Source organism: Artemia franciscana, chromosome 17 (genome assembly GCF_032884065.1).
Source record: "Artemia franciscana chromosome 17, ASM3288406v1, whole genome shotgun sequence".
Taxonomy (NCBI): Eukaryota; Metazoa; Arthropoda; class Branchiopoda; order Anostraca; family Artemiidae; genus Artemia; species Artemia franciscana.
In genome coordinates this window covers 39,804,737-39,829,735 of record NC_088879.1, presented here as the reverse complement: position 1 = coordinate 39,829,735, position 24,999 = coordinate 39,804,737, and the positions used below count along the sequence as shown (strand labels likewise).

Sequence of the window (24,999 nt, the reverse complement as noted above, 5' to 3'; positions counted from 1 at the left end):
AAATTAATAGCAGATATAACGGTATCCATTATTTCTCTCCACGATAAATTCTTGCAACGCTATGCTTCTTGATGGACAATACAGTGAAAAGTATATGGACCTATGGTCCAAGCTCTAGGAGTTTGCTGTTGACTTGTCCAACCATACCTTTATAATGACCGCTCATGTTTTTTCGGCCGTCCGTGGTGATACCGATTTGTTTATCCCAGTTCAAGTTGCGTGAAACCAGATCTTGTTCCATGGGATGAAATAAATCCTCCCCCTTTGTAGTTCCATTAAGACCAAATCTTTGAAATAACTCCTCATATAAATGACAGATTTTATCAATCCTTCGTACAAATATTAGGAATTGTGCTGTATCCCACACGTCCGTACTTTCGCTCATCGCAAGAGAAAAGTACATGAAAGACGACGCTTTGTCCTTAAATTTTTCACAAAAGTTAGAACCCAAGCCTTCGGTGCCGCGGGTGCAAGTTCTAGTTGAGAGATTAGTGTTTTCAAAAATATTTTTGTGGTCCGGGCTTACTTCTTCCGCAATAGCTAAGATATACTCTTTGATAACTTTGCTGTCGGTAATTGGGCGGCCATGCTTTGTTATTATTTTCGCCACTTAGTAGCTGGCACGTACAGCTGATTTGTTTTTGTCTGTTACAACTTTAAAGATTTTCTACTGAGTTTTGAGTGACGATTTCGAGTTAATGATTTTGTTTTTTGAGATTAAACTCCAAGGCAGTCAAATTTAGTTTTGTGCTCAGCATCGTAATGTCAATTAAAGTTATATTCCTTCAATCTTTCGACAGACTGAACACAAAGTTTTTCTTTAACTTAAAAAAAAAAAAAAAAATATCCACGCTTCCTTAAAAATCCATCTTCATCAGCGATCTTTCTTTTTTTTAGAAGCCGTCTTGGGAGTGCAAAAATAAGAAATAAAATATAGGCCTATGTATAACTATGTATTTCTACTGAGCCTACCAGCCAGTTCATCCCTGCTTCTTTGGCTTTGTTCCAGTTCTGAGTGATTGTCTTGTTTTTCCTATAGCAAAGTAGTTGATGCAGTCAAAGTCATATGCATTGGCAATTGTAGTTACAAGTAGTTGGGGTTACAGTCATAATCAGTCACACTCACAAGTATTTGCAGTTGCAATTAGTCACAAATTCAAACAATTGGAAGCAGTCAGAGCTTGGAAAAGCTGCAATAGCAGTAGTACTAATTGCATAAGTAGTTGTTGTATTAACCCTCAAAGGGTCAATCTATTACATTCAGATGTTCCTCAGATATTGTTCACATGCTCTTTTGACAACCTGCATGCGTAGAGTGCATTTTGATTTTGTTCAATATACAGCGCAATATTTCCTAACAGTTAATGTACTTGCAGACAGGCCATTTTAATATCCATATTTAGTTATAAATACCCCTCATCAGGTCTTGAAATTTCATTTTAATACCTTTATCTGTTCCTATGATGATGTAATATGCCCCTATGGCAAACTTGGATGGACATATCCCCAATAATATGTTCTGAAAGTTCCAGCGTACCCCCTTTTTTTCCTGAAATATTGGACACACACCCTTTTCGCAATCTGGATTTGTATTGTACCTTTTGATTTAGTTTTACTCTCTCTCTAGTCCCCAAAAATTGAAAGGTAATACCTTATTCTGTTCCTGAGACCATTTGTATTGAGAGGCGTGAGGAATAAATTATTATTATTATTATATTGTATCTATGCTCTTTTGACAACCTGGATGTACTTAATCCCTTTTGCTGAAAATTAGCTTTAGAAAGAAAAAAATCCCTTGATTTTGATGAGTGTCATCAGCTACACGCTGGGATATGTCCCAGTGTGCACCATTTTTTCCTGTCCCACTATCTCTATGCCAGATGACAGTCATCTTCAAAATCAAGCGTTATTTTTTTTCTTCTGAATATTTGGGCGCAAGATAGCCACATAACGTGACCAGATAATTCGACTTTCACTTGCTACCACAAACACTAAATTCTACTGAACTAAAAAAGACTAAAAAAGACTAAACAAAGAAAATATAAAGGCAAAATGTTTTTTTGGGGGCATTTCTCAAACTTTGTGGTAGGTTTACTCAGAAAAAATTGTAACATATCAAAAAGATTTGTCTGGATGGTTAAACATCAAACTAACTATGCTTGATGGTATTTACGGATTTTTCCGAGAATGCTAGATGGCTGAATGCTAAATGGTACCCCCTTTCATTCCATTGTGTATTGGTATGATGTGTAACATGGTCCGCCAGGTGCAATGCGGTGAGGATATTGCGGGTTGCACCAAGTCGAATCGCGGGCCATGGTTTGCCGACCCATGGCCTAAACCAATCCAAAAGGGGCTCCATTACTTTTCATAAAACTATATAAACCAATAACAAACAAGGAAAAAAGCTTAGAAGATAAAGTGTATCCTTGTTTTACATCCCCGTGAAACATAACCAGCCTAGAAAATTTTTCCATAACCTTCACAACAAACTTCACGATACATATCTGCTATTATCGCTGCTAAACAAGACGGCAAACCTATTTCTAACGGACTCTCAATTAATAATCTCCTATTTACCGAGTCAGAAGCCCTTTTCAGGTCTAAAAATGCTACGAACAGTCGACCATTTTGTCCTCTAGCATATATCCTTCTCAGTATATCCAAAGTAAAAATATGGTCAATAGTGCGGAATGTCGATCTGAATCCCATTTGAAACGGGCTAAGTATTTCCTCCTTATCCAACCAATCTCTTGGCCTTATTTCAAGAACCTTACAAAACAATTTACATACCATATTTCCCGTAAAGGTAGACATAAAGTTTTCTTGTAACTTCTTATGACCTTTCTTAAAAAGAGGCACTGCTACCGAAGTGTCCCATGAACGAGGCCAACATGCTTTCTTCATTACAAACGAGAAAATTGCGGCCGAAATGGGTATTAAAGTTGTCCTTCCTAAGCTTAGGGTCTTTGTAGATATACCATCTATTCCTGGACTCGGATTACCATTAATCTTTTTCAAAATTAAATATTTATCATTCTGTCTTGAAGGATATGTTACCGTCCATAGAACTAATTCTCTATCCTCTTAATCCTTCGACTCATTCGCCCTGACATATTCTGACTCCCTATTTTCAAAATAATTTAGCCACGTCTCAACTGGTTGGACATCTCTTATTCCCGGGCCCTGAATTGAATATTTAACTACCGACCAAAACTCTCTAGGGTTATTCACACCATAAGCTATCTTTACTTTCTCATTAATCTTTATCTGCCTCTCTCTCTTTTTAACTCTTTTAACCTTATTATAATCTGACTATATTCAGATTATAATTTTAACTCTATTATAATCTATATTGCTATATTCAAGTGAATGTGGGGAGATGAACTAGCAACAGGAGAAGCGCATATAGGCTTTCGAGATGACTTAGAAGTATGCTTTAGGTTCGCTGTCAGCAGAAAGTCACTAACAGTAAATTCGTCAAAGGAACAGCCAGCCGCTTGTTACGAATATTTTCGGAAAAGACGCTTGGCCTATCTTGGACACGTGCTGCGGATGATCGAAAGTCGTCTCTCTAGCATAGCACACTGCTGGAAATTCTACAGTAGACGTAGAAGAGGCCCTCCAGCGAACGCGTTGCGCAGTACACTAGACTGGGATCGGAAGATAGCTAAAATCTCACTGACACCTGAATGGGAGGATATCGTCGCAGTGTCAGGTGTGCGTGATGAATGGAGAGGCTTTATGGATGCCCTATGCGCTACAGATGGCACTGGAGGAACTAAGGTTTAAGATAATGTCTTGACTATCAACTTTTGATGTGATAAGATCGACATTGGCATGCTGATTACCCAAAATTGGGATAAATTGATGCACATCTTTTACGTGGATCACAGCAATATAGACGCTTATGGGTTTAAGCTTTGGTTTTAAGCTTGTTGACTGATTGAAGGGTTTATATGTTGATTTTTCCCTATGTTTTTGAATACACAATTCTTTAATGAATCTGCCCCTCCCCTGAATAAGTTTAGGCCTTTCTTTCTATATGTTCATTTCCCCCTTTATATGAAAACCACTGTCGCCTATGAAATTTTGTCTGCTATATTTAAGGTCTGAGCACTTACGAATAGATTTAATTACAGTTGGCCTGGGCTCTAACATTTTATGTTATTCGGATTATCAATCAGACTTATATCAACGTCGACAGTAAAGACGTTTCGTTTATAGTGTGATATTTTTTTTTTAGTTTATAGATGTACCAACTAAGTTTAGCTGTTCCATGGGTATGTTTTCTTGTTATGATTTGTTTTTATAGGGTTTTTCAATCAAGGATGATAACAGGATTCAACTGGACCTGGCTCTATTATGGAGAACAGACATCACAATTGAATATGTGATCAAATCAGCGTTTCCCGATGATTCATCTGGAGTCATGTGTGAAATCTACGTTGTTGGTAAGTATATAGACAGTATATACACTCTCCGCTAAATATTCAGCTTATGATTGACAATCAACATAAAAAACTGGATAATCGAAACGGCAATCTATTAAAAACATGTATATTACCTTCTATGTATTTCTTTCCAACAGCTGCAATTGAAATCAGTTCAATTTACAAAATACGAAAGGTTTCTATGAAATGGGCAGCTTTTAAGTTCTTTTGAGTCTGTGCGGCCAAAAGAAACAGAAGATTTCAGCCTACAAACTTTTTTTTTACTATTTTTTCCTAAATTTTTAGTGCTATGACATAGTGGAGTGTGTAGCAAACTTTGTTTGCTTTTGCCGGTGAAAGTGGTGCGAAAACAAAATTTGAGTTTTTTCACCGTTGACACCGTTTTTATCAATGCCTTAAAAATATATATATACGTATAACGCGTCCCTTAAAAATGTTGCCAAAATACACAAACTAACTTCAAGGTTATAAAAATATTTTATTCTCTAAGTCTTTGCCCAAAGCGTAAAACCTTAAAATAGTTTTTGCTGTTATTTATTGACCAATTTTATTCTAATTTGCATATTTCTGAATATGCTCCTACTATTAATCCAATTTTTAATAGATAATTCTGTTTTTCTTTTGCATTTTTTAGCGAAATCAGAGATCCTCAAATAGCCAAGAATTGTGTCGTTCTAGCATCTTACTCCTTTCTAGATAACTCGTGTTGAATTTTTATTTACCTGAAATTAATAAATTTTACTTTCTAATTGAAAACAAATTTTACTTTCGTTAGTTTCGTAAAATATAAAATCTCATTGAAAAATTAAAATATTGGGACAAAAATTAAAAATTTTGAAAAAATTAAAAATCAAAATTGAAAAATTCAAATCAAAAAGACATAAATGAAAAATTTTGAAAAATTACAATTGAAAAGTTCAAATCAAAATGACAAAATTAAAAATTTTGAAAAATTAAAAAGGAAAAATTCGATATTTTTGAAAAATATAACATGTTCCTTAAAAATGGTCCCAAAATATGCCAACCAATTTTGAGGCTATAAAAACATGTTTTATTCTCTACTTCTTGACATTTAACCTATTCTGTTCCTTATAACGCGCCATATATACCAGTTAATGCTTTATTACTTTGCTCAAAGCTTAAAACCTTAATATAGTTTTGCTGCTATTTCTTGACCAGTTTTGTTCTAATTTGTACATATCTGGATATGCTCCTGCAATTAATCCAGGGCTTCTACAATTTTTAATAGATAATTTTGTTTTTCTCTTGCATTTTTTTTAGCGAAATCCGAGATTCTCAAATAGCCGAGATTCGTGTCGTTCCAGTATCTCACCCTTTTCTAGATAACACGCATTGAATTTCTTATTAATCCGAAACTTATAATTTTAACTTTTTAATTCAAAAAAAATTACTTTCAGTAGTTTCGTAAAACTTAAAATCTCATTGAAAAATTAAAATATTGGGACAAAAATTAAAGGTTTTGAAAAATTAAAAATAAAAATTGAAAATTCAAATCAAAAAGTCAAAAAATCAAAAATAAAAAATTTTGAAAAATTGAAATTGAAAAATCCAAATTTAAATTCAAAAATATAACACGTCCTTAAAAATGGTCCCAAAATGCGCGAACCAACTTCGAGGTTATAAAAAAAAATTTATATTTGATTTCTTTTATATTTTAAAATGTAAAATTGAAAAATTCAAATTCTACTCTTAGTAAAATTGGATGTGCGGCTCATACTTTACTTTAACTCGTGTTGAATTTTTATTAATCTGAAATTTATAGATTTACTTTCTAATCGAAAACAAATTTTACTTTCAGTATTTTCGTAAAATATAAAATCTCATTGAAAAATTAAAATATTAGGACAAAAATAATTTTTTTGAAAAAATAAAGATTAAAATTGAAAAATTCCAATTTTACTCTTAATAAAATTGGATGTGCGACTCATACTTTACCTTAACTCGTATTCATTTTTTTATTAATTTGAAATTTTTAAATTTTACTTTCTAATTGAAAACAAAATTTTACTTTCAGTAGTTTCGTAAAATGTAAAATCTCATTGAAAAATTAAAATATTTTAAAAATTTAAAATTTAGAAAAATTAAAGATTAAAATTGAAAAATTCAAATTTTATTCTTATTAAAATTTTGTGTACGGCTCATACTTTACTTTAATCGAATGTTGGAAGCTATTTGAGGATGGATCCAAAGAGAAAGTAAAAGTTATAAGAGCGGGAACTGGCGCTAGCGTTGGAAAGAAGAATTAACAAAGCTATTCAGCAGCCCTAACCTGTATAACACTTGTCGTTGTATGTGATTTAAAATGGGGAGGGTAAATAAGGTAGGATTTTGCCCTCAGAATACGTTTCTTTTGAGAATAAATCAGCGTGGAAAATACCAACGTGGAAAAGTGGTGAACGCCTCTCATTTAATCCTTATTTCTTAAAATAATTTTATTTAATTTGTGTTATAAATAATTAATTTGTACTATGCATTTAAAAGCCATTTATACCACTAGTAATCTTTTGTATGACTACTGCTACTATGAACAATTCACTGCAGCACCAAGACGCCTGAAGCCAGCAGAGCTACGTACACTCATCCTCCATCCCAATCTATTCAAAGTCTCTTTACATCCTCCTGAGAAGCTCCTAAAACTAAGTCTATTGCATGTCTAAGTATCATCATAATAAGTATTTTCCTTTCTGCAGAAACCAAGCTTATGGCTTTATAATTATCACACTCACTCTTTATCACTTTTCTTAGACTTTTCCTAAAATCGCTAGGTACTTCCTCTTTTTCAGAAATCAGACTCTTAATCTTCAGTAATTTATATGCTCTGACCCATCTCTCTTTATCAATTTTCTTTTATCACAAATTCTTTTTGTGATACAAAAATTTTTTTTTGTGATTTTTTTTATCGTTCACTGTCTTGGCAAAAAAATCCTCATTATTCTCTCTTCTGTATTTGCATCACAAATTCTTTTCCCGTTCCTATCTTTAACTGGGACAAATCCAGATCATGATAATTATGTTAAATAATTATATAGTAAACAGTTTAGTAATTAATTTGTGAATGTTCAATTATCAAGTGCTTCTTTTGAGTTCAGCTGTTTTTATTTTTTTATTTTTATGATTTGTCTTATGGCCACTAAAAACTTCAGGCTTAAAGTGCAGAGCTCAACTTGTTACTTATTTTAATTTCTGGCGATGGACAGGTGATTCAGGGATTGGACAGACGGGTTTTTAGGGATAGTCTCTCTCGGAAGACCATTTCAAGTGGAGATGCAGTCTATTGTAAAACTTTTATTTAAGGCTATTCTGCTCCATCAGATCATTTGGCCACATTTTGTTAATATTCGAGTAATTTGAGCTAAAATGTAAACTGAACACAAGTTCCTCAGCCAAAACAGTGCACAAGTGATGATAAAGAGTTATGTGAGAAAAAACGTAAGTGCAAAACTGAACTAAACGTATTTTTTCTTCTATAAGGTCCCTACGAGTTTTTGCATGATATCACCTGTAAAGCTAAAAAGCCAATAAGATCTCCATACAGATTGACAACTTTCCATCAATATTGGCAGCTTGTGAAGAATTTAAAAGAAACGGGTCAAGAGCTCCAACAGCTTCACCAATTCACAAAAGATTCTGCACATTATACTGTTCCAGAGGGAGTGAAGAGTGGAATTCCACTGCTCTATGTTCCACAAAATACACTATTGCCCACTTTTTATTCAAGGTTAGATGTTTGTTTTAGTTTATTTATATTAGTTTTATATATACTTTGAAACAAAAGACCATATGAATTACCCAATGAGCTCAATTACAAGGTCGCTATGTACTTATGGAGAACAAGTGTTTAGATTCTCCCATAAAATTTTCCGGTCTTACGGCACTGAAATTTATGTTTCATCTCCTTTCTTCTAAGTTTTACGGATGTTTCGGTAATTTTACAAAAATTTGGGGAAAAGGATTCCCAATAGGATTAGAAAATCTCAGTCATTCTGTTTTCAAAAAGCTGAAAAGGCAGTGTGCTAATTATAGAGGCAGATCTCTCATTGACATTGCAACCATATTATTCGCCGATAGTGCTACAGAGATTCTTAGATCCAACAGATAGGCGAATGTGGCAAGTCCAGTCTGGATTTTGGTCCAGCAGAGGGTGATAAGATCAGATTTTGCCCTCTGTCAAACAGTTCGTGGTAACGAACTGTAAGTGAGGAGCGACGCAGCTCAATAGTAACCGAAACTATAAAAAACTGAATTTTGATGCTAATAGATATATCAAAAGAATCGTTGATTCGAAAGAAAGTTAAAAGTTCTAGCGCCCTTTTTAAGTGGCCAAAAACCATTGAGGGCAACTAGGCCCCCTCCCACGCCCCCTTTTTTCCCCAAAATCGTCTGTAAAGTTTTTAGATAGCTATTTTGTTCAGCATAGTTGAGGGACCCAATAAGTATGCCTTTGGAGATAATATGATCCCCCACGGTCCCTGGGGAATGGTCTCTAAGTAAAAAAAAAATTGCCCATTGTTTACGTATAAAATTTGTTATTGGGAAGCATGCATACATTTTTCCGGTGGGGAGGGGAGGACGAATTTTTTTTCTGGGGTGATTTTGCAGGAAAAAGTTTCCTTGGGAAGGAAAGTTTCCAGGGGGTAAGTTTTCAGGGGCAATTTTACAGTGGGGGAATTTGCCAAAATTTCTGTACAAATTTGTTTTTATTTGTCTTGCTTTCTCTTTACCAACTCAATTTTATTCGTGGAGATGTTAAGGGTAATTGTCTGGGGTAAATTTTCACCGGGATTTATTTGTCCAGAGGATATTTTCGTGGGGAGAGGGAGTTTTCTGTGGAGGGGGCAGATTTCCTGGCGTTGTTTCAAAAACGGTCAGAAATTAAAAAGATTAGAGTTTAGATTAAAGAAATTAAAGTTTTTTCCAACTGAAAGTAAAGAGGATTATTAAAACTTAAAACGCAACAGAAATTATTACGTATACGAGAGAGGCTCCTCCTCACCACTTCGCTCTTTACGCCTAAGTTAAAATTTTGTCCCAAGTTTGAAAACGACACCTAAATACAAGGGTCGTTTAATTAGAACAATAAGAAACTATTTTTAAAGTACTGAAAAACTTTAGCGTAAATAGCAACGTGTTGAAGAGGGGGCGACCCCCTCATATACATAATAATTTCTATTTGTTTTAAGTTTTAATGTTGCTCCTTACTTTCAGTTAAAAAAAGTTATTTATTGATTTGATTTAATTATGCAACGATGTAAAAACTGCAAATTTTATTTCATCAAAGTTTTCATTGGTTGTATTATCGCCTTCGATTCAGTTGAATAAAATACCATATGGAAGATTCTCCTTGAAGATGATATAACCAAATAATGCATCGATATTCTGAAAACTTCTTACTAAGAATCTGCGTCTAGCGCTATGTCGGTAGTAAAGATTTGAAAGAGTCTAGTCTCTTGAAAGTTAAGGAGTCACCTGAATTCTGGATTCTAAATGTAGATAAGAGGCCATGTTTTACTTGCAACAAATTTATCTGGCAATTATGGCTATGATAATTTCTGCAAATATTATGGAAGTCTGTAAGTTGTAACTTTGCTGTTTTTGAAAAGCTTGACTTTTCATTAAGTAATTGTATGAGAGACCGTAATTTACTTACCTTTCGAAGATTTAGTAAATTTGAAGCATATTTGAACCACAAATTCTTGCTGAAGTTTGCTGAAGAATTCATTGATATTCCAATATATATTCTTTATTCTGAACCAACATAAAAATAAACAACAAAACACTACAATATAAAATCCCAAAACAACACAATGAAAAATACAGAAAATGTAAATCTTCTCTTGCCGGGCTATTTGTTATTGGGAAGCATGCATACATCTCTCTACTGGTTCTCTTACATTATGCTGTATAATCTTTCACATTACCATTACTTAAGACTTTTTTTTGTGTTATAAAGCAAATTTTGTCGTTAATATAGGCAGTGCTAATTAGACTTGAGCTCTGCATAGAATTTTATTCTATGTAGGCTTATATCAGATTATGGAAAAGTTCAGTATAGCCGAAACAACATGAAAATTCTAGATGAGCAGTTAATAAATTTTGAAAGCAAGCTTTTCATAGAAAGCATTTTGCGCTTGGTCAGAGCTTGAATATCGATCTCTATCAAGAGTTTTTAATTTTTGAATACTTTGCTTATGATGACTTTGTAGATTTTAGACGATGATTATGAAACATTGTGGTTTTATGGATTTTTATGCCATTCTAGTGTGAGGACATGTTTAACTGAAAAGACTATGCTTAACGTAACGTAATTTAGTCAATGACCACAGAAAATTATTTATGCAGGGTGAATGCTGCTTTGAGATTATAACATGAAAGAAACATTACAATTTTAGTTTCAAACATAGTAACACACTAAAAAAAATCTGTAATAAAGGTTGAAATAGCATTTTATTTAATCATTTAATTATTATTTATCGCTTTATTTAAATAAACTATTATTTTTTTTTTTTTTGTCTTGTTTTTATTTGTAAAGTACAGTAATTGTATAATATCATTTGTATAAGTATTAGCATCCTCTATTATGACTTTTGTTATGTACGGATTGCCTGGACATTTTGTAATTTTGCTGGTTGGGTTTTGCTTGAAACAGACTGAATTCCAATGGGTACATCACCGTCTTATTAACGAAAAAATAGCCGAAAACTTGCGATCTATTTGCATCATATTATTTACTTGTGCTTGCAGCAGGACCAGTCGTTTCCGCCTCACCCGGCATTTAGACAGAGCTTCTGAATGATGGTTTCCCGGCATGAGTGCCCTGTGCCAGTTCTTCGGCGAACTCAATCAACATTTGTCCCATCTGTGGCCAAATTTGCAAAAATCTCCAGCTGGCTTCAAATCTTGTTCAACTAGCGTCCACCAATTTTTAAACTATCTTCCTTGTCTTCTAAGCCATGTTGGCAGGGGGTTCAGCAAGCAGTATGGGGCGGAACCCCAGCTCCGGGGGTTCCGCCGGAGCTTAATGATGCATGAGCTTCTGTCGATGTTGTAACAGCGTCAGATTTCGTCATTAAAGATGTTGTCTGTAAACTGGGTGCGCCAGATAGAGCGCAATCAACGGTGGTCAAAGACTTCTTGACCGCGCCCCTGACCTGCTTTGACGGGTCAGTATTCGAAACCATAGAGAAGAACTGCTCTCGCTGTCGACTGTCGAATATGAATTTGCATGATATTCTGTTGCTTTCAAAGAACTGATGAGGAAACTTTGAGTGTTGTTTGAACAGTTTGAAGAATTATATTTGAAAAAACATATATTTTGCGCTTTAATCAACCAAAAGAAATTTCGTTGTCTCTTTCCGGGTTGCTGCAATTTTTTTGTGTGCTTTTTGCTAATCGAATTTCTCTTGGAAGAGAAGTGAAATTCAATGGCAACGTCGTTTTATCTAACCAAAAAAACTACTAAAAACTTCGTATATACCTGGATCATCGTTGCCAACGCTTTGAAATAAACTGTGCCAGTCTTCCAACTAAAATTGTACCGCAAGACATTAGTTTTTATCATCTAAAAAGGAAGACAATTTTCGATGAACTGAAACTTGAACAGGTATCGGGGCCAGATAGGAGCAAATAAAAGCAAAGTGTACCGAAGTATTAACTTGCGCCAAGAAATTTCCAAATGTACCACTTTGTGCCAGGACTGCGTTGACAAAGCTAATCCGGATTAGTTTGTAGTCTTTCCAGAGAACTAATGAAAAACTTAGGTAGTTGGTTTAATCTTTTGAAACAGTTTCCATTTTAAATTTAGTCTGCTAGTTAAGGTATACACTGATCCTACTGCGCTACCAAGCTGCTTATACCGACTTTTGCAGAATTGACAATACACTTCTTTACCTTTGTTATCAGCCTAAAGAGATATTGCCAATTTTTGGGCTACCTTGACTTTTTAGGTCATTGCTGGTTGAATTTTGCTTGGAATACAACTGAACCGTAATAATCACGTCGTCGTGTTTACGCACCAATAAGAAAATCCGAAAACTTGTAATATTATTTCCATCAAATTGAGATTTGAAATATCGAGGATAATATGCGTAGTAAATCGGGGTGCGTTGAGGTGCAGTTCTGTGAAATCAGAATCTTGTGCTGACAAGTAGACCATACTCAGAGGAGTGTCCTAAGCGCTCAAAAATATGAAACAGTGGGATGCTTGCGGTGTTTCAATAGATGCCTGGTAGATTATTACACTGGTCAATATCTGAACACCCGGGTTTATTAACACTAATAAACTAACAATTAATCTTATTTGTAAATGTTTCCATCTGATTTCTCTTAGAGAAGAAGAATTTAGAAGTGAAAGGTTTAAGAATCTGTTTTTCCTTCTATTTTGGCTTAAGGTATTTTTTCCCTTGATAAAATGTTTTTCAGTGTTTGTTTGTATCTTTTGACCTTGGAGTATATTTGTTTTTGAAACTATTATGAACTAGAAGTAATTAAGGAATTTTGAAGATAACCTCTCAACTCGGTTTTCCGTCTCTTAAATATTACAACTTATTTATCTGTTTGACTTTCATGCCATTATCTGGAGAAGAAGAATTGTAAAGTGAATTTTTTTCACTTTTTTTTGCTTAAGATGCGGTTTATTTATGAAATTCCTTTCAGCTTGTTTTGTTGGTATCATGCCACTCCTCAATAACTTAATTTCTAATATTGCAGCGAATTCGGTGCATTTGGCCAATTTTGGAGGGCCATCTCTCTTCTTGATTTTCCGTCTTGGGCACGGTGGTTTCATGTCCATCGTATAGACATACTTCTGGAGCACGATGCCCCGTTATCTAAAAATATACCCTCTATGTCATTAGGAGAGAAGTACCGACCTGTCATTTCCTGTAGGGTTGCTAGAACCGCCCTCAGCGGGGTTTTAGCCAGTTTTTCAAGCTTTGTTTTGGTGGATAATAACTCATATGTTGGCTTTTGTAAAAGGTAAGAATTTCAGATTAAGGAATTTATTAGTTCTGTTTAAATAGTACAGTGACTCTACACCATTTTCTGGATCTGTCCCCTTTCGACTGTGTAGGAGCACGGCCTATAAGAGTGTTCCTCTGCTGACTTTCGCAAGAGTTGAGAATTTAGCTAGTTCAAGAAATTAATTCCCTTTGACTAGCACATGCATTTCGCACCTCTTTCTAAGAAATTAATTCCCTTTGACTAGCACATGCATTTCGCACCTCTTTCTAGAGGTGCACCCCTCTGAATGTCAGTGTACTAAGGATAGTGAAGACGAAATAAGATACTTTGAATTGGTTAAGTGTAGACTTCCTTAACTTTTAAGCTTTAATGAAAAAAATCTCTGAGTGAATGCTGTTGTGTAGTTTTGGGTTGTAACGGGTACCAAGTTAAAAAAAAGGAACGTTGATGAAAAACCTGCAAAAATAAAGCTAAGAATAGATGGCAGGCTGAAGCTTTTTGATGAAGTTGCATATGTTTGACTGTCAACACATTGGTAATATTTGAATTTTCTATAAGCAGAAAATGTCGTTAAATTTAACCTATTAGTTTCGTTTATTCATTATCACAGTTCAACGTGGCAGGAAATGTGGTACTATCTTAAATATTTCATGATTCTGAAACGACTAAAATATTAACCATAGTAAATTATGGTTTTCAGGAATGACCAGACGTAAGGTGGGTCCACGGATCAATAAATAATTATTTTGGTGTCACTGGTAGTTTGAGCGGTAAGTACCTTAAGTGGTGCTCCTATACAGGTTTATGTAAGAGGTGGGAATTTTGTCATTTTAAAACATTCAATAGTTCTCTAAGACTAGCACGTGAATTCCTTATTTTGTCCACCTCGTCCCTTTGAATCTCAAGAGGCGTGAGCCTCAAGGGGTGCCCCTATGTCGGTACTTACAGAAGCTAAAATTTTGTTTGTTTGAGAAATTCAGCGATTTTGTTCGACTAGTAGAGTGGCTCTGTGCCTAAGTTCAGGTCTGCACCCCTTTGAATCTTAAAGGATGTGGGCGTTAAAGGGATGTTCTATGTTGTTTTTGGAATAGGTGAGAATTTGTCCATTTTAAGACGGTCGGTAATTATTTTGACAAACACAGGGATTCCACAACATTTTCTTTCAGAACTGCACCCATTTGAATGTTACAAAACTTTTTTGCACCTCTTTAAAGCCAAATATTGGGTTAATTTTATAGAATCCTTTCTAAAATCGTCCCCAAAATCCTTTCTTGTGCCCCTGGTTTTGCAGCCTTTCAGTCCAAAACAAAGTACACTCTGTGCAAAAACCTTTGTTTTGAGCTATTATATATCACCAAAGTAAACTTACTAGGTATGATAAAACTTACTTAACTTAGACTTAGATCCCCCTACGCCTGGGGGTGCAAAGGGCAGCAATGGTTGACCTCCAACTTGACCGATCTTGTGCCAAAGACCAAAGTTGGTTCAGAGTGGCTCGGAGACTCGTTGCCTCATTCTCCAGGGATTGACCAAGTGTGCTGCGTTGTTCTCCACTCCTTTGAATGCCGGATGTGGTCCAACACCATAAATCGTGTATAATAGAAAGTGATAGTAAAAAAAGTTTAATGGCAATGAATTTAGATGTAGACATTCAATTGCTCCTCGGTTGTCACAACGTCATACAATTTTCTATAGCTGAACCCTGTTCTTACTATTCTTTTCCCCTTTCTATTCTCCCATCGTAGAGTTTACTGTTTTTTATGGCACTTAATATTTACCAAGTGACATATAGCGATCGCAAATTCTGTCGGTCTGTCTGTCCCGGTTTTGCTACTTTGGGCACTTACAGATAAGCTAGGTCGATGAAATTTGGCAGGCATATCAGGGACCAAACCAGATTAAATCAGAAATAATCGTTTCCCCGATTTGACCATCTGGGGGAGTGGGGGGACGGTTAATTTGAAAAAATAAGAAAATGAGGTATTTTTAACTTACGAACGATTGATCGGATCTTAATGAAATAAAATATTTAGAATCACCTTGTAACTCAGACCTCTTATTTTAAATCGCGACCGGATCCAGTATCTTTGGGAGTTTTTTTTTTTGGGGGGGGGGGGGGTTGACCGCAAATCTTGGAAAACGCTTAGAGTGGAGAGAACGGGATGAAACCTGGTGTGAAAAATAAGCAAATTTTCTAGACACGTCATTGACATAATAAGACCGGATCCGCTCTCTTTGGGAGAGTTGGGGGGGGGGACCTAAATCGGTAATTCTTAAAAATTAGAAAAAATGAGGTATTTTTAACTTACGAACGGGTGGTTGGATCTTAATGAAGTTTATTATTTAGAAGGACCTCGTGTCCCCGAGCTCTTATTTTAAATCCTGACCGGATCCATTGACACTGGGGAAGTTGGAGGAGGAAACTGGAAATCTTGGAAAACGCTTAGAGTGGAGAGATTGTGATCATACTTGATGGGAAGAATTAGCACAAGTCCTAGATACGTGATTGACATAACCATATTGGATTGGCTCTCTTTGGGGGAGTTGGAGTGGGGGGGGGGGTTAATTCGGAAAAATTAGAAAAAAACGATGTATTTTTAACTTGCGAACAACGGGTGATTAGATCTTAATGAAAGTTGATATTTAGAAGGGTCTCATGTCTCAGAGCTCTTATTTCAAATCCCGACTGGATCGGTGACATTGGGGGGAGTTGGAGGGGGAAACTGGAAAAATTGGAAAACGTTTAGAGTGTAGAGATGGGGATGAAACTCGGTGGGAAGAATAAGTACATGTCCGAGATACGTTATTGACATAACCGGGCCGGATCCACTCTCTTTGGAGGAGTTGGGGGGATTCATTAGTTTGGGCTCTTCCAGATAAGCTAGGACGATGAAAGTTGGCAGGCGTATCAGGGACCAAACTAGATTAAATTAGAAAAAGTCTCTTCCTCGATTCGACCATCTGGGGGGGGGGGGGGGAGCGAGCGAAAAAGATAGTTGGGAAGAATTTTATTTGTCGATAAGAAACGATTGTTCTTGTTAAGTATGGCTTGTGGTCTTGGGGTATGATTTTCGCTTAGGGTACGAGAGGTCTCAGGTTTGAATCTTGGACCACGCCAGTTTTTACATGAAGAAGATCCGAAACTAGATACGTGATCAATATAGCAATCTCTGAAAGTTGGCAGGCATATCAGGGACCCGACCAGATTAAATTAGAAATAGTCGCTTCCCCGATTTGACCATCTCGGGGGAGTGGAAGGATGCTTGATTCGGAAAAATGAGGTATTTCTAACTTACGAAGGGGTTATCGCATCTTAATGAAATTTGATATTTAGAAGGACCTCGTGTCTCAGAGCTCTTATTTCAAATACCGACCAGATCTGGTGACATTGGAAAGAGTTGGAGGGAGAAACTGGAAATCTTGGAACACGCTTAGAGTGGAGAGATCGTAATGAAACTTAGTGGGCAGAAGCTCTTGGCTTTTCCGACCTTGTCATATGTACCGTATGAGTTCTTGGCTCTTGTTTTTGCCAATAACTTGTTCTTTTTTATTGTAAATCAAACGGATTGTCATAATCTTGCCGAAATGAAAATCCCCCCCTCGCAAAAAAAACAATCAAAAAAGAATTATAAAGTAACGTATAGGAATTTACTAAATAAAAACTTTTTCTTCTTAATCCGTCTGGTTTCTATTTGTTTTGTGGGCTTTTATGTGTTGTATAGCCCCTTGCTCTCTCAAGCCATAATTATAGCCCTTGCAGCATTATATTTATTTATTAAATGCAGTTGAGTAACGGTATATAAGAGTTAAAGCTATAATAGAAGTTAAAGAGGTGAAAGTCTAAGCTACCTAATAATTGATTAATTGGGTACCTGATAATTGGTCAATTGATAATTGGCTACCTGATAATTTGGGCTGAAAATTTTATGGTAGATAGGCGCCTAATCAAGATTTCGCCCCGGGCACAAGAGAGGCAAGAATGACTGGCTCAAATTATCAGGTAGCCAATTATCAATTGGACAATTATCAGGTAGCTTAGACTTTCACCTCTTTAACTTCTATTATAGCTAAAAACAACTGTGCGCCATTCTTGCCTCTCTTGTGCCCGGGGCGAAATCTTGATTAGTTGCCTGTGTACCATAAAATTTTCATCCCAAATTTAGCAAAATTATATTCAATCTATTACTAGTTAATACTTTAGGGTTCAATTATTTATTAATTTGTTATGTAAGTAATTTAATAATCTAATTATTATTAGTTACTTTAATTTGATTTAATTATTACTATTTCATTATTTTTCAATTTATTTTTGTTTTATTAACTAATAATTTATTAATTGTTTTCATTTATTCACTGTGTTCTCTACTTCTTTTAATAAAATGAAATTTTAAGAATTGCAAAATGGTTCTAACCGTTTTGCTATTTTGAGATTTTTTGCCCCTAAAATTCCTGCGCCCAGGAAAAGTGCCCCCTCTGTCCCTCCCTTAAAACCGTATCTGTGCACCATGAAAATTTAAATTGAAGGAACTTGAAAATAAAAATCTTTTTTTTCTCAATCCTTCTGGGTTCTATTTCTTTCTTGTGCTTTTTTTTTATAGCCCATTCTACGTATAGTTCATCTGGTATTTCAATCCATAAATATTAAATATAGCCCTTGCTGCATCATGCCTATCTGTTAATTTAAGTTAAGTGACGGTAGCTTAAACTTCCACAATCCTCATGAATAAAATCATGAGTAAAATCACGTCGATGCTTAAAACACCGATACACCTTGAATATTCAAATTCAAGGAATTTAATCAACTAAATTTAATTTTTTTTTTATTGTCCGCAGACGTTAGGAATATGCTTTGTTCTAATACCATTCGTATTGTGATAGAGACCTAACATAATCGATCAATTTTAATTTTTGATTCAATCCCACTGATTATTATAAGCTTTTTGATTGTAATGATCGTTTTATTAGAATGTATTTTAAGTTGAATTGGTAGTTTATTATAAGTTGAAGGTTATCTGCCAATGACTTGCACACTATATCTAATATTTTGGAGTAACCAGTATTAGAGTGGATAAAGTTCAGAAAAGTAGTTTCCAAGATACAGATTTGTGGAATTAAAAAGCTCAAAATTAAGTACCATGGACAATTGAGGCCAGTAAAGAGTTTCAAAACTTATTCCTTATGATAATGATGATGTTTTTTCTAGTGGTCGATCCGTGGGGTGGGGCCAATCCCTTGACCTGGCGTATTTCATATTTTTTTTCGCTGAATTCCACTAATGCAGGAACAGGGAAAGAGGGCTTGATCTTCTTTAACTCTATCCCAGGAATCTTGAGGCTGTTACGATTTTTCTTATAATTTTTCTATGATGCATCTATATTTTCCACACAATTCGCCTATTGTTTCTGTTTTTTCTGCCCTGACCTAATTAAATTCCTGTGTACGTTCCTAGTTCATTTTTATTCAATTTGTGTACTTGTGGTTAGTAAAAGGAAATATTAGTCTTAAATTGTAACGAATGTCAATATTTTTGAAGTAAAACAAACTATTACCATGGTAGTAGCTTCTTGTCCAGGGGATGGGAGTGGCAGCCCATTCTGATGAAGGACTTGGGGAGAGGGGGGAGCTGAAGTTATATTTACAGTTCACAAAACCTTACATTACCAGCAAGTTCTATCATACTTAGGAGATCTTTATTGATAAGTAATCACCAAAAATTATCAATATTCTTCAGCATTAATCTTCTTGGATTAGAGCTAAATCATTCCAAGGCATTATGGATGATTGCTTCTTGCTTGGCTATTATTCTGTCACGATGTATACCCATCATGCTGAGACCTATAAAAAGAAAAAAAAACATGTAAGTAGAAAAAAATATTTGATGACACCTATGACGATATCTATGACGATGATGATGGTGACACCAGATGATGACATCTATCTATGACGATATATCAGTTGCACTGAACATATGAATAACATGACGATTCCTATATCAACCAGGAAAATATAAACAGTAACTAAAATTAAATGCTGTAATATCCTGCCTGTATCAGTAGCATTAAAATCGCACTCCTTACAGAAAGACCTTACAGAACACCTCACAGAAAAAGAATGAAATGGTCACATTATGTTAAACAAAGTCTAGCCAAGGCGTTAAGAGAATAACGGCAACAATTTGGAACGATTTCAGCTTGACCTGCATTAAGTTTATTCTTAACATGTAGAACTGCACTAGAATGGACAACTGATATAGAAGAGTGAACGCTCACCTCAAGTCAATGCAATACTGGAACTAGCCTGCAAAGCAGTGTTGCCAACGCTTCGGAAGAAAAAGTACTGCAAAACGCCCTAAAATTGTACCACTGGTCAACAAATTGTTCCGTATCTATTTTTTTTGCGTATTGTGCTACGGGCAAGACGAAAAAAAATTTTTTCGCGACGCACAACACGTGGACGGTCGGAAATTACATTACAGTAAAGAGAACAAAGTATCAGATATCTTCTTTCAAAGATATTTGGGAGACCTCCTTTCCCCTGCAGAGACCATTTTGGTGTCACGCCTCCAAATAGCTGCTCACCTATTTTGTACTTACCGTACAGATGGCTGTTCTGCTTTACGCTATATTATGACCACAAGAGGCCAACTACAGGCACTTAAATAAATGTGTAAAGGAAAACTTAAAACTCCTGAAGAAAAAAAAACAAATAAAAACTACAATTCCCTCTACTCGCTGCGTCCTGACGCCCAGTCAAATCTTATTGTACCATATTATACCACATATTGTGGTACATCAGTTGTGATTCAGTCTTTGAACAGTTAAGATCTATCTATTCTTTTAAAAAGGATTAATCTCAGTTTCAAACCAGTTATTGGTAAAGGACTTTTATTCTGATTTAATTAGACACTGAATTGTTTCAGTAGTTACGAAATAGTGAGAACATTTTTACGTCTTATAAACTACAAGCTGTTGGGGTGGCGCAAAGCGCCACCCCAAAACCTAGTTGGTGGGGGCGCTTCGCGCCCCCCCAAGCCCCCCCCGCGCATAAGTCATTACGCGCCATATTAGTTACGCGCCATTGTAGTTGTGTCCCTATGTCCCACCTGTGAATATATATATATATATATATGTATATATATATATACATATATATATATATATATATATATATATATATATATATATATATATATATATATATATATATATATATATATATATATATATATATATATATATGTTTTTAACTACGTAAAACTTGCGAATATACAACATTCTTTGCTGTCCCATTGTCTGTGCATATAAATAGATTGTCAGGTTTACCGACTCTTGAACATGCAACATATAATGGTCCATGGGAAAACAATCCGTATTCAGATCTATACCTCATGATTCTAATGATTGCCCTTGAGCTTTGTTGATGGTGATTGCTAATCGACCATTCGCTGTGTCGCCGTCGTCATTTATATATCCCCCTGTGCCCCCCGGCGTCCCCGTTGTAGTTGTGTCCCTGTGTCCCGGTCGTCATTTATATTCCCTGTGTCCCGGTCGTCATTTATATTCCTTGTGTCTCGGTGTCCCGGTCGTCTTTTGTGTCCCGGTGTCCCGGTCTGTATATACATTCGTTTTTGAATTGGTCTTTTTTTTAGTTTTTTACCTTTTTTTTAATTTTTTTTTAGTTATACCTCATGATTCTAATGATTGCCCTTGAGCTTTGTTGATGGTGATTGCTAATCGAACATTCCCTGTGTCCCCGTCGTCATTTTTATATCCCCCTGTGTCCCCCGGCGTTCCCGTTGTTGCTGTGTCCCTGTGTCCCGGTCGTCATTTATATTCCCTGTGTCCCGGTCGTCATTTGTATCCCGGTGTCCCGATCTGTATATACATTCGTTTTTGAAATGGTATATGATGAAATAAATTTTTGTATTTTTTCCCCTTTTTTTCTTTTTAGTTTTTTTTGGTTTTTACTTCTTTTTTAGTTTTTTTTAGTTTTTTTTCTTTTTATTTTTTTTTATTTTTATTTTTTTAGCTTTTTTTCTCCTTTATTTTTCATTTTTTTCCTTTTTTCCTTTTTTTCTCTTTTTTAGTTTTTTTTAGCTTTTTTAGTTTTTTTATTAGTTTTTCTTTTTTTTTCTTTTTAGTTTTTTTGTAGTTTTTACCTTTTTTTACTTTTTTTAGTTTTTTTTACTTATGTCCTGGTCGTCATTTATACTCCCTGTGTCCCGGTCGTCATTTGTGTCCCGGTGCTTTGTTGATGGTGATTGCTAATCGAACATTCCTTGTGTCCCGGTCGCTTTCTCTTTGAGTGTCCCGGTCGTCATTTATATTCCTTATGTGCCGGTGTCCCGGTCGTCATTTGTGTCCCGATGTCCCGGTCTGTAATTTCGTCAGTCGAAAACATGACGTCAGTCGACACACAAACATGACGTCACTCGACAGACACACACATAAACACACAGACAACTTATCTATCTATCTATATATATATAAAAACTAGCTGTTGGGGTGGCGCTTCGCGCCACCCCAACACCTAGTTGGTGGGGGCGCTTCGCGCCCCCCCCAAGCCCCCCCGCGCGCGTAAGTCGTTACGCGCCATAATAGTTACGCGCCATTGTAGTTGTGTCCCTATGTCCCACCTGTGAATATAGATAGATATATATATATATGGTTTTAACTACGTAAAACTTGCGAATATACAACATTCTTTGCTGTCCCATTGTCTTTGCATATAAATAGATTGTCAGGTTTACCGACTCTTGAACATGCAACATATAATGGTCCATGGGAAAACAATCTGTATTCAGATCTATACCTCATGATTCTAATGATTGCCCTTGAGCTTTGTTGATGGTGATTGCTAATCGACCATTCCCTGTCCCGGTGTCCCGGTCGTCATTTACATCCCCCTGTTTCCTCCGGTGTCCCCGTTGTAGTTGTGTCCCTGTGTCCCGGTCGTCATTTATATTCCCTGTGTCCCGGTCGTCATTTGTATCCCGGTGTCCCGGTCTGTATATACATTCGTTTTTTAGTTTTGTTTTTCTCCTTTATTTTTTTCCTTTTTTTTTCTTTTTTAGCTTATTTAGATTTTTAGATTTTTTAGTTTTTTTATTAGTTTTTAGTTTTTTTTTCTTTTTAGTTTTTTTGTCCCGGTCGTCATTTATATCCCCCTGTTTCCCCCGGTGTCCCCGTTGTAGTTGTGTCCCTGTGTCCCGGTCGTCATTTATATTCCCTCTGTCCCGGTCGTCATTTGTATCCCGGTGTACCGGTCTGTATATACATTCGTTTTTTAGTTTTGTTTTTCTCCTTTATTTTTTTCCTTTTTTTTTCTTTTTTAGTTTATTTAGATTTTTAGATTTTTTAGTTTTTTTATTAGTTTTTAGTTTTTTTTTCTTTTTAGTTTTTTTGTAGTTTTTACCTTCTTTTTAGTTTTGTTAATTTTTTTTTTTACTTATGTCCTGGTCGTCATTTATACTCCCTATGTCCCGGTGCTTTGTTGATTGCTAATCGAACATTCCTTTTGTCCTGGTCGCTTTCTCTTTGAGTGTCGTCATTTATTTTTTTCTTTTTTAGTTCTTTTAGTTTTTACCTTTTTTAGTTTTTTTTAGTTTTTTAGATGAAAATTTTTTTTAGTTTTTTCCTTTTTTTCTTTTTAGTTTTTTATTGGTTTTTACCTTTATGTTAGCTTATTTTTCAGTTTTTTCCTTTTTTTATTAGTTTTTAGTTTTTTTGTAGTTTTTGCCTTTTTTTAGTTTTTTTCAGTTTTTTTTTAGTTTTTTATTGGTTTTTACCTTTATTTTAGCTTATTTTTCAGTTTTTTCCTTTTTTTTAGTTTTTTTTAGTTTTTAGTTTTTTTAGTTTTTTACCTTTTTTCATTTATTAGTTTTTTCCTTTTTTTCTTTTTAGTTTTTTATTGGTTTTTACCTTTATTTTAGCTTATTTTTCAGTTTTTTCCTTTTTTTTAGTTTTTTTTTATTTTTTATTTTTTTTAGTTTTTTACCTTTTTTTAGTTTTTTTTAGTTTTTTTAGTTTTTTAGCTTTTTTACTTTTTTTATTAGTTTTTAGTTTTTTTTGTAGTTTTTGCCTTTTTTTAGTTTTTTCAGTTTTTTTTTAGTTTTTTATTGGTTTTTACCTTTATAGTTTTTTTAGTTTTTTAGCTTTTTTATTTTTTTTATTAGTTTTTAGTTTTTTTTTGTAGTTTTTGCCTTTTTTTAGTTTTTTCAGTTTTGACGTCACCTGATCCAGTTTTTTCAGGTGACGTCACCTGACACATCCACACATCCACAGACAGACAACTTATTTTTATATATATAGATAAGTTGTTTGTCTGTCTGTCGACTGACGTCATGTTTGTGTGTCGACTGACGTCATGTTTGTCGACTGACGTCATTATAAGGATTGAGCTGTATGTCGTCATGAAGTTGTTTGTCGTCTGACGTCATGTTTGTTGACTAACGAAACTACAGACCGGGACACCGGGACACAAATGACGTGTTATGTCTGTTATAACGTAATAGAGGCAACAATCTTGACAGGGCCTTTTGAGGGTGAGGCTTTTCTTATTCCACGCATTCTCATGATTCCAATGGATCTGCCTTTTCAACCTAAAAGATTGCAATTCCCAATTTGATTAGCATATTTAGTTTTCAGTCCAGAACCGCTAAAGCTATTATGTAAATATCAAAAATATTTATGTTGTCTGAGCAATAATTTTTAGTTTTTATTTCAAAATAGAAAATTACCTGACAATTTTAGAATTATATCTATCTATATATATAAAAATAAGTTGTCTGTCTGTGGATCAGGTGACGTCATGTTTCTGTGTCGACTGGCGTCATGAAGTTAGTTGTCGTCATTTTTGCTATGACGGTGACGTCATTAAAGATATTTAAGACATATATGTTCACGTAGAAATCTATTAATGTTTAAGTTTAAAATGACTGATGAACTTACAATGGCAAAAGCCGATGAAGATGCTCAAAGAGTCTATGCAAAAAAACTTGCTGCTGATAGAGAAAGTCAGAAAAGAAAGCGTGCCGAGGAATCAAAAGAACAGCAAGGAAACAGGCTTGAGGCTAAAGAACGCAAAACCGCGCAGTTAGATGAAAATCCACCTGGACAGCGAGAGTCAAAACATATCAAAACTGAAAATGATAGCGATGATGATTGGGTTTGGGATCTTGACTTGGATAAGGTCATCAATGCCTACCAGATTTTAGTAAAAAAAAACAAAGGTTCGGCGATATGTATTTCATAGTGAAGCTGAAAAATAAAGAAGAAAAAGAAAACTGAAAAAAGAAAAAATGTAAAAAACTAAAAAATACTAAAAAGAAAAAACACTCAAAGAGAAATTACAGACCGGGACACAAATGACGACCGGGACAGAGGGAATATAAATAACGACCGGGACACTCAAGGAGAAATTACAGACTGGGATACCGGGACACAAATGACGACCGGGACACAGGCAATATAAATGACGACCAGGACAACAATGGCAACACCCGAGGAAGCTGCTCAAAACGAATGTATTCACGCCGAAGTAGCTGAGTTGGTAAAGCGTTATGTTT

General features: G+C 35.1%; 1 protein-coding gene across 4 annotated transcripts in view; it reads left to right on the top strand.

Annotated features, from left to right (window-relative positions):
* LOC136038230 (KICSTOR complex protein SZT2-like) overlaps positions 1 to 24,999 on the top strand; it is a 330,409-nt gene that overhangs the window by 45,670 nt on the left and 259,740 nt on the right. For 3 of the 4 annotated variants that reach the window (XM_065721331.1, XM_065721333.1, XM_065721330.1), the window contains exons 10-12: positions 4,316 to 4,454; positions 7,947 to 8,193; positions 13,182 to 13,448. In XM_065721331.1, coding sequence (XP_065577403.1) covers positions 4,316 to 4,454; positions 7,947 to 8,193; positions 13,182 to 13,448 — 653 coding nt within the window. The remainder of the gene's footprint in view (positions 1 to 4,315; positions 4,455 to 7,946; positions 8,194 to 13,181; positions 13,449 to 24,999) is intronic. The other variant, XM_065721332.1, reaches the window with a different exon arrangement.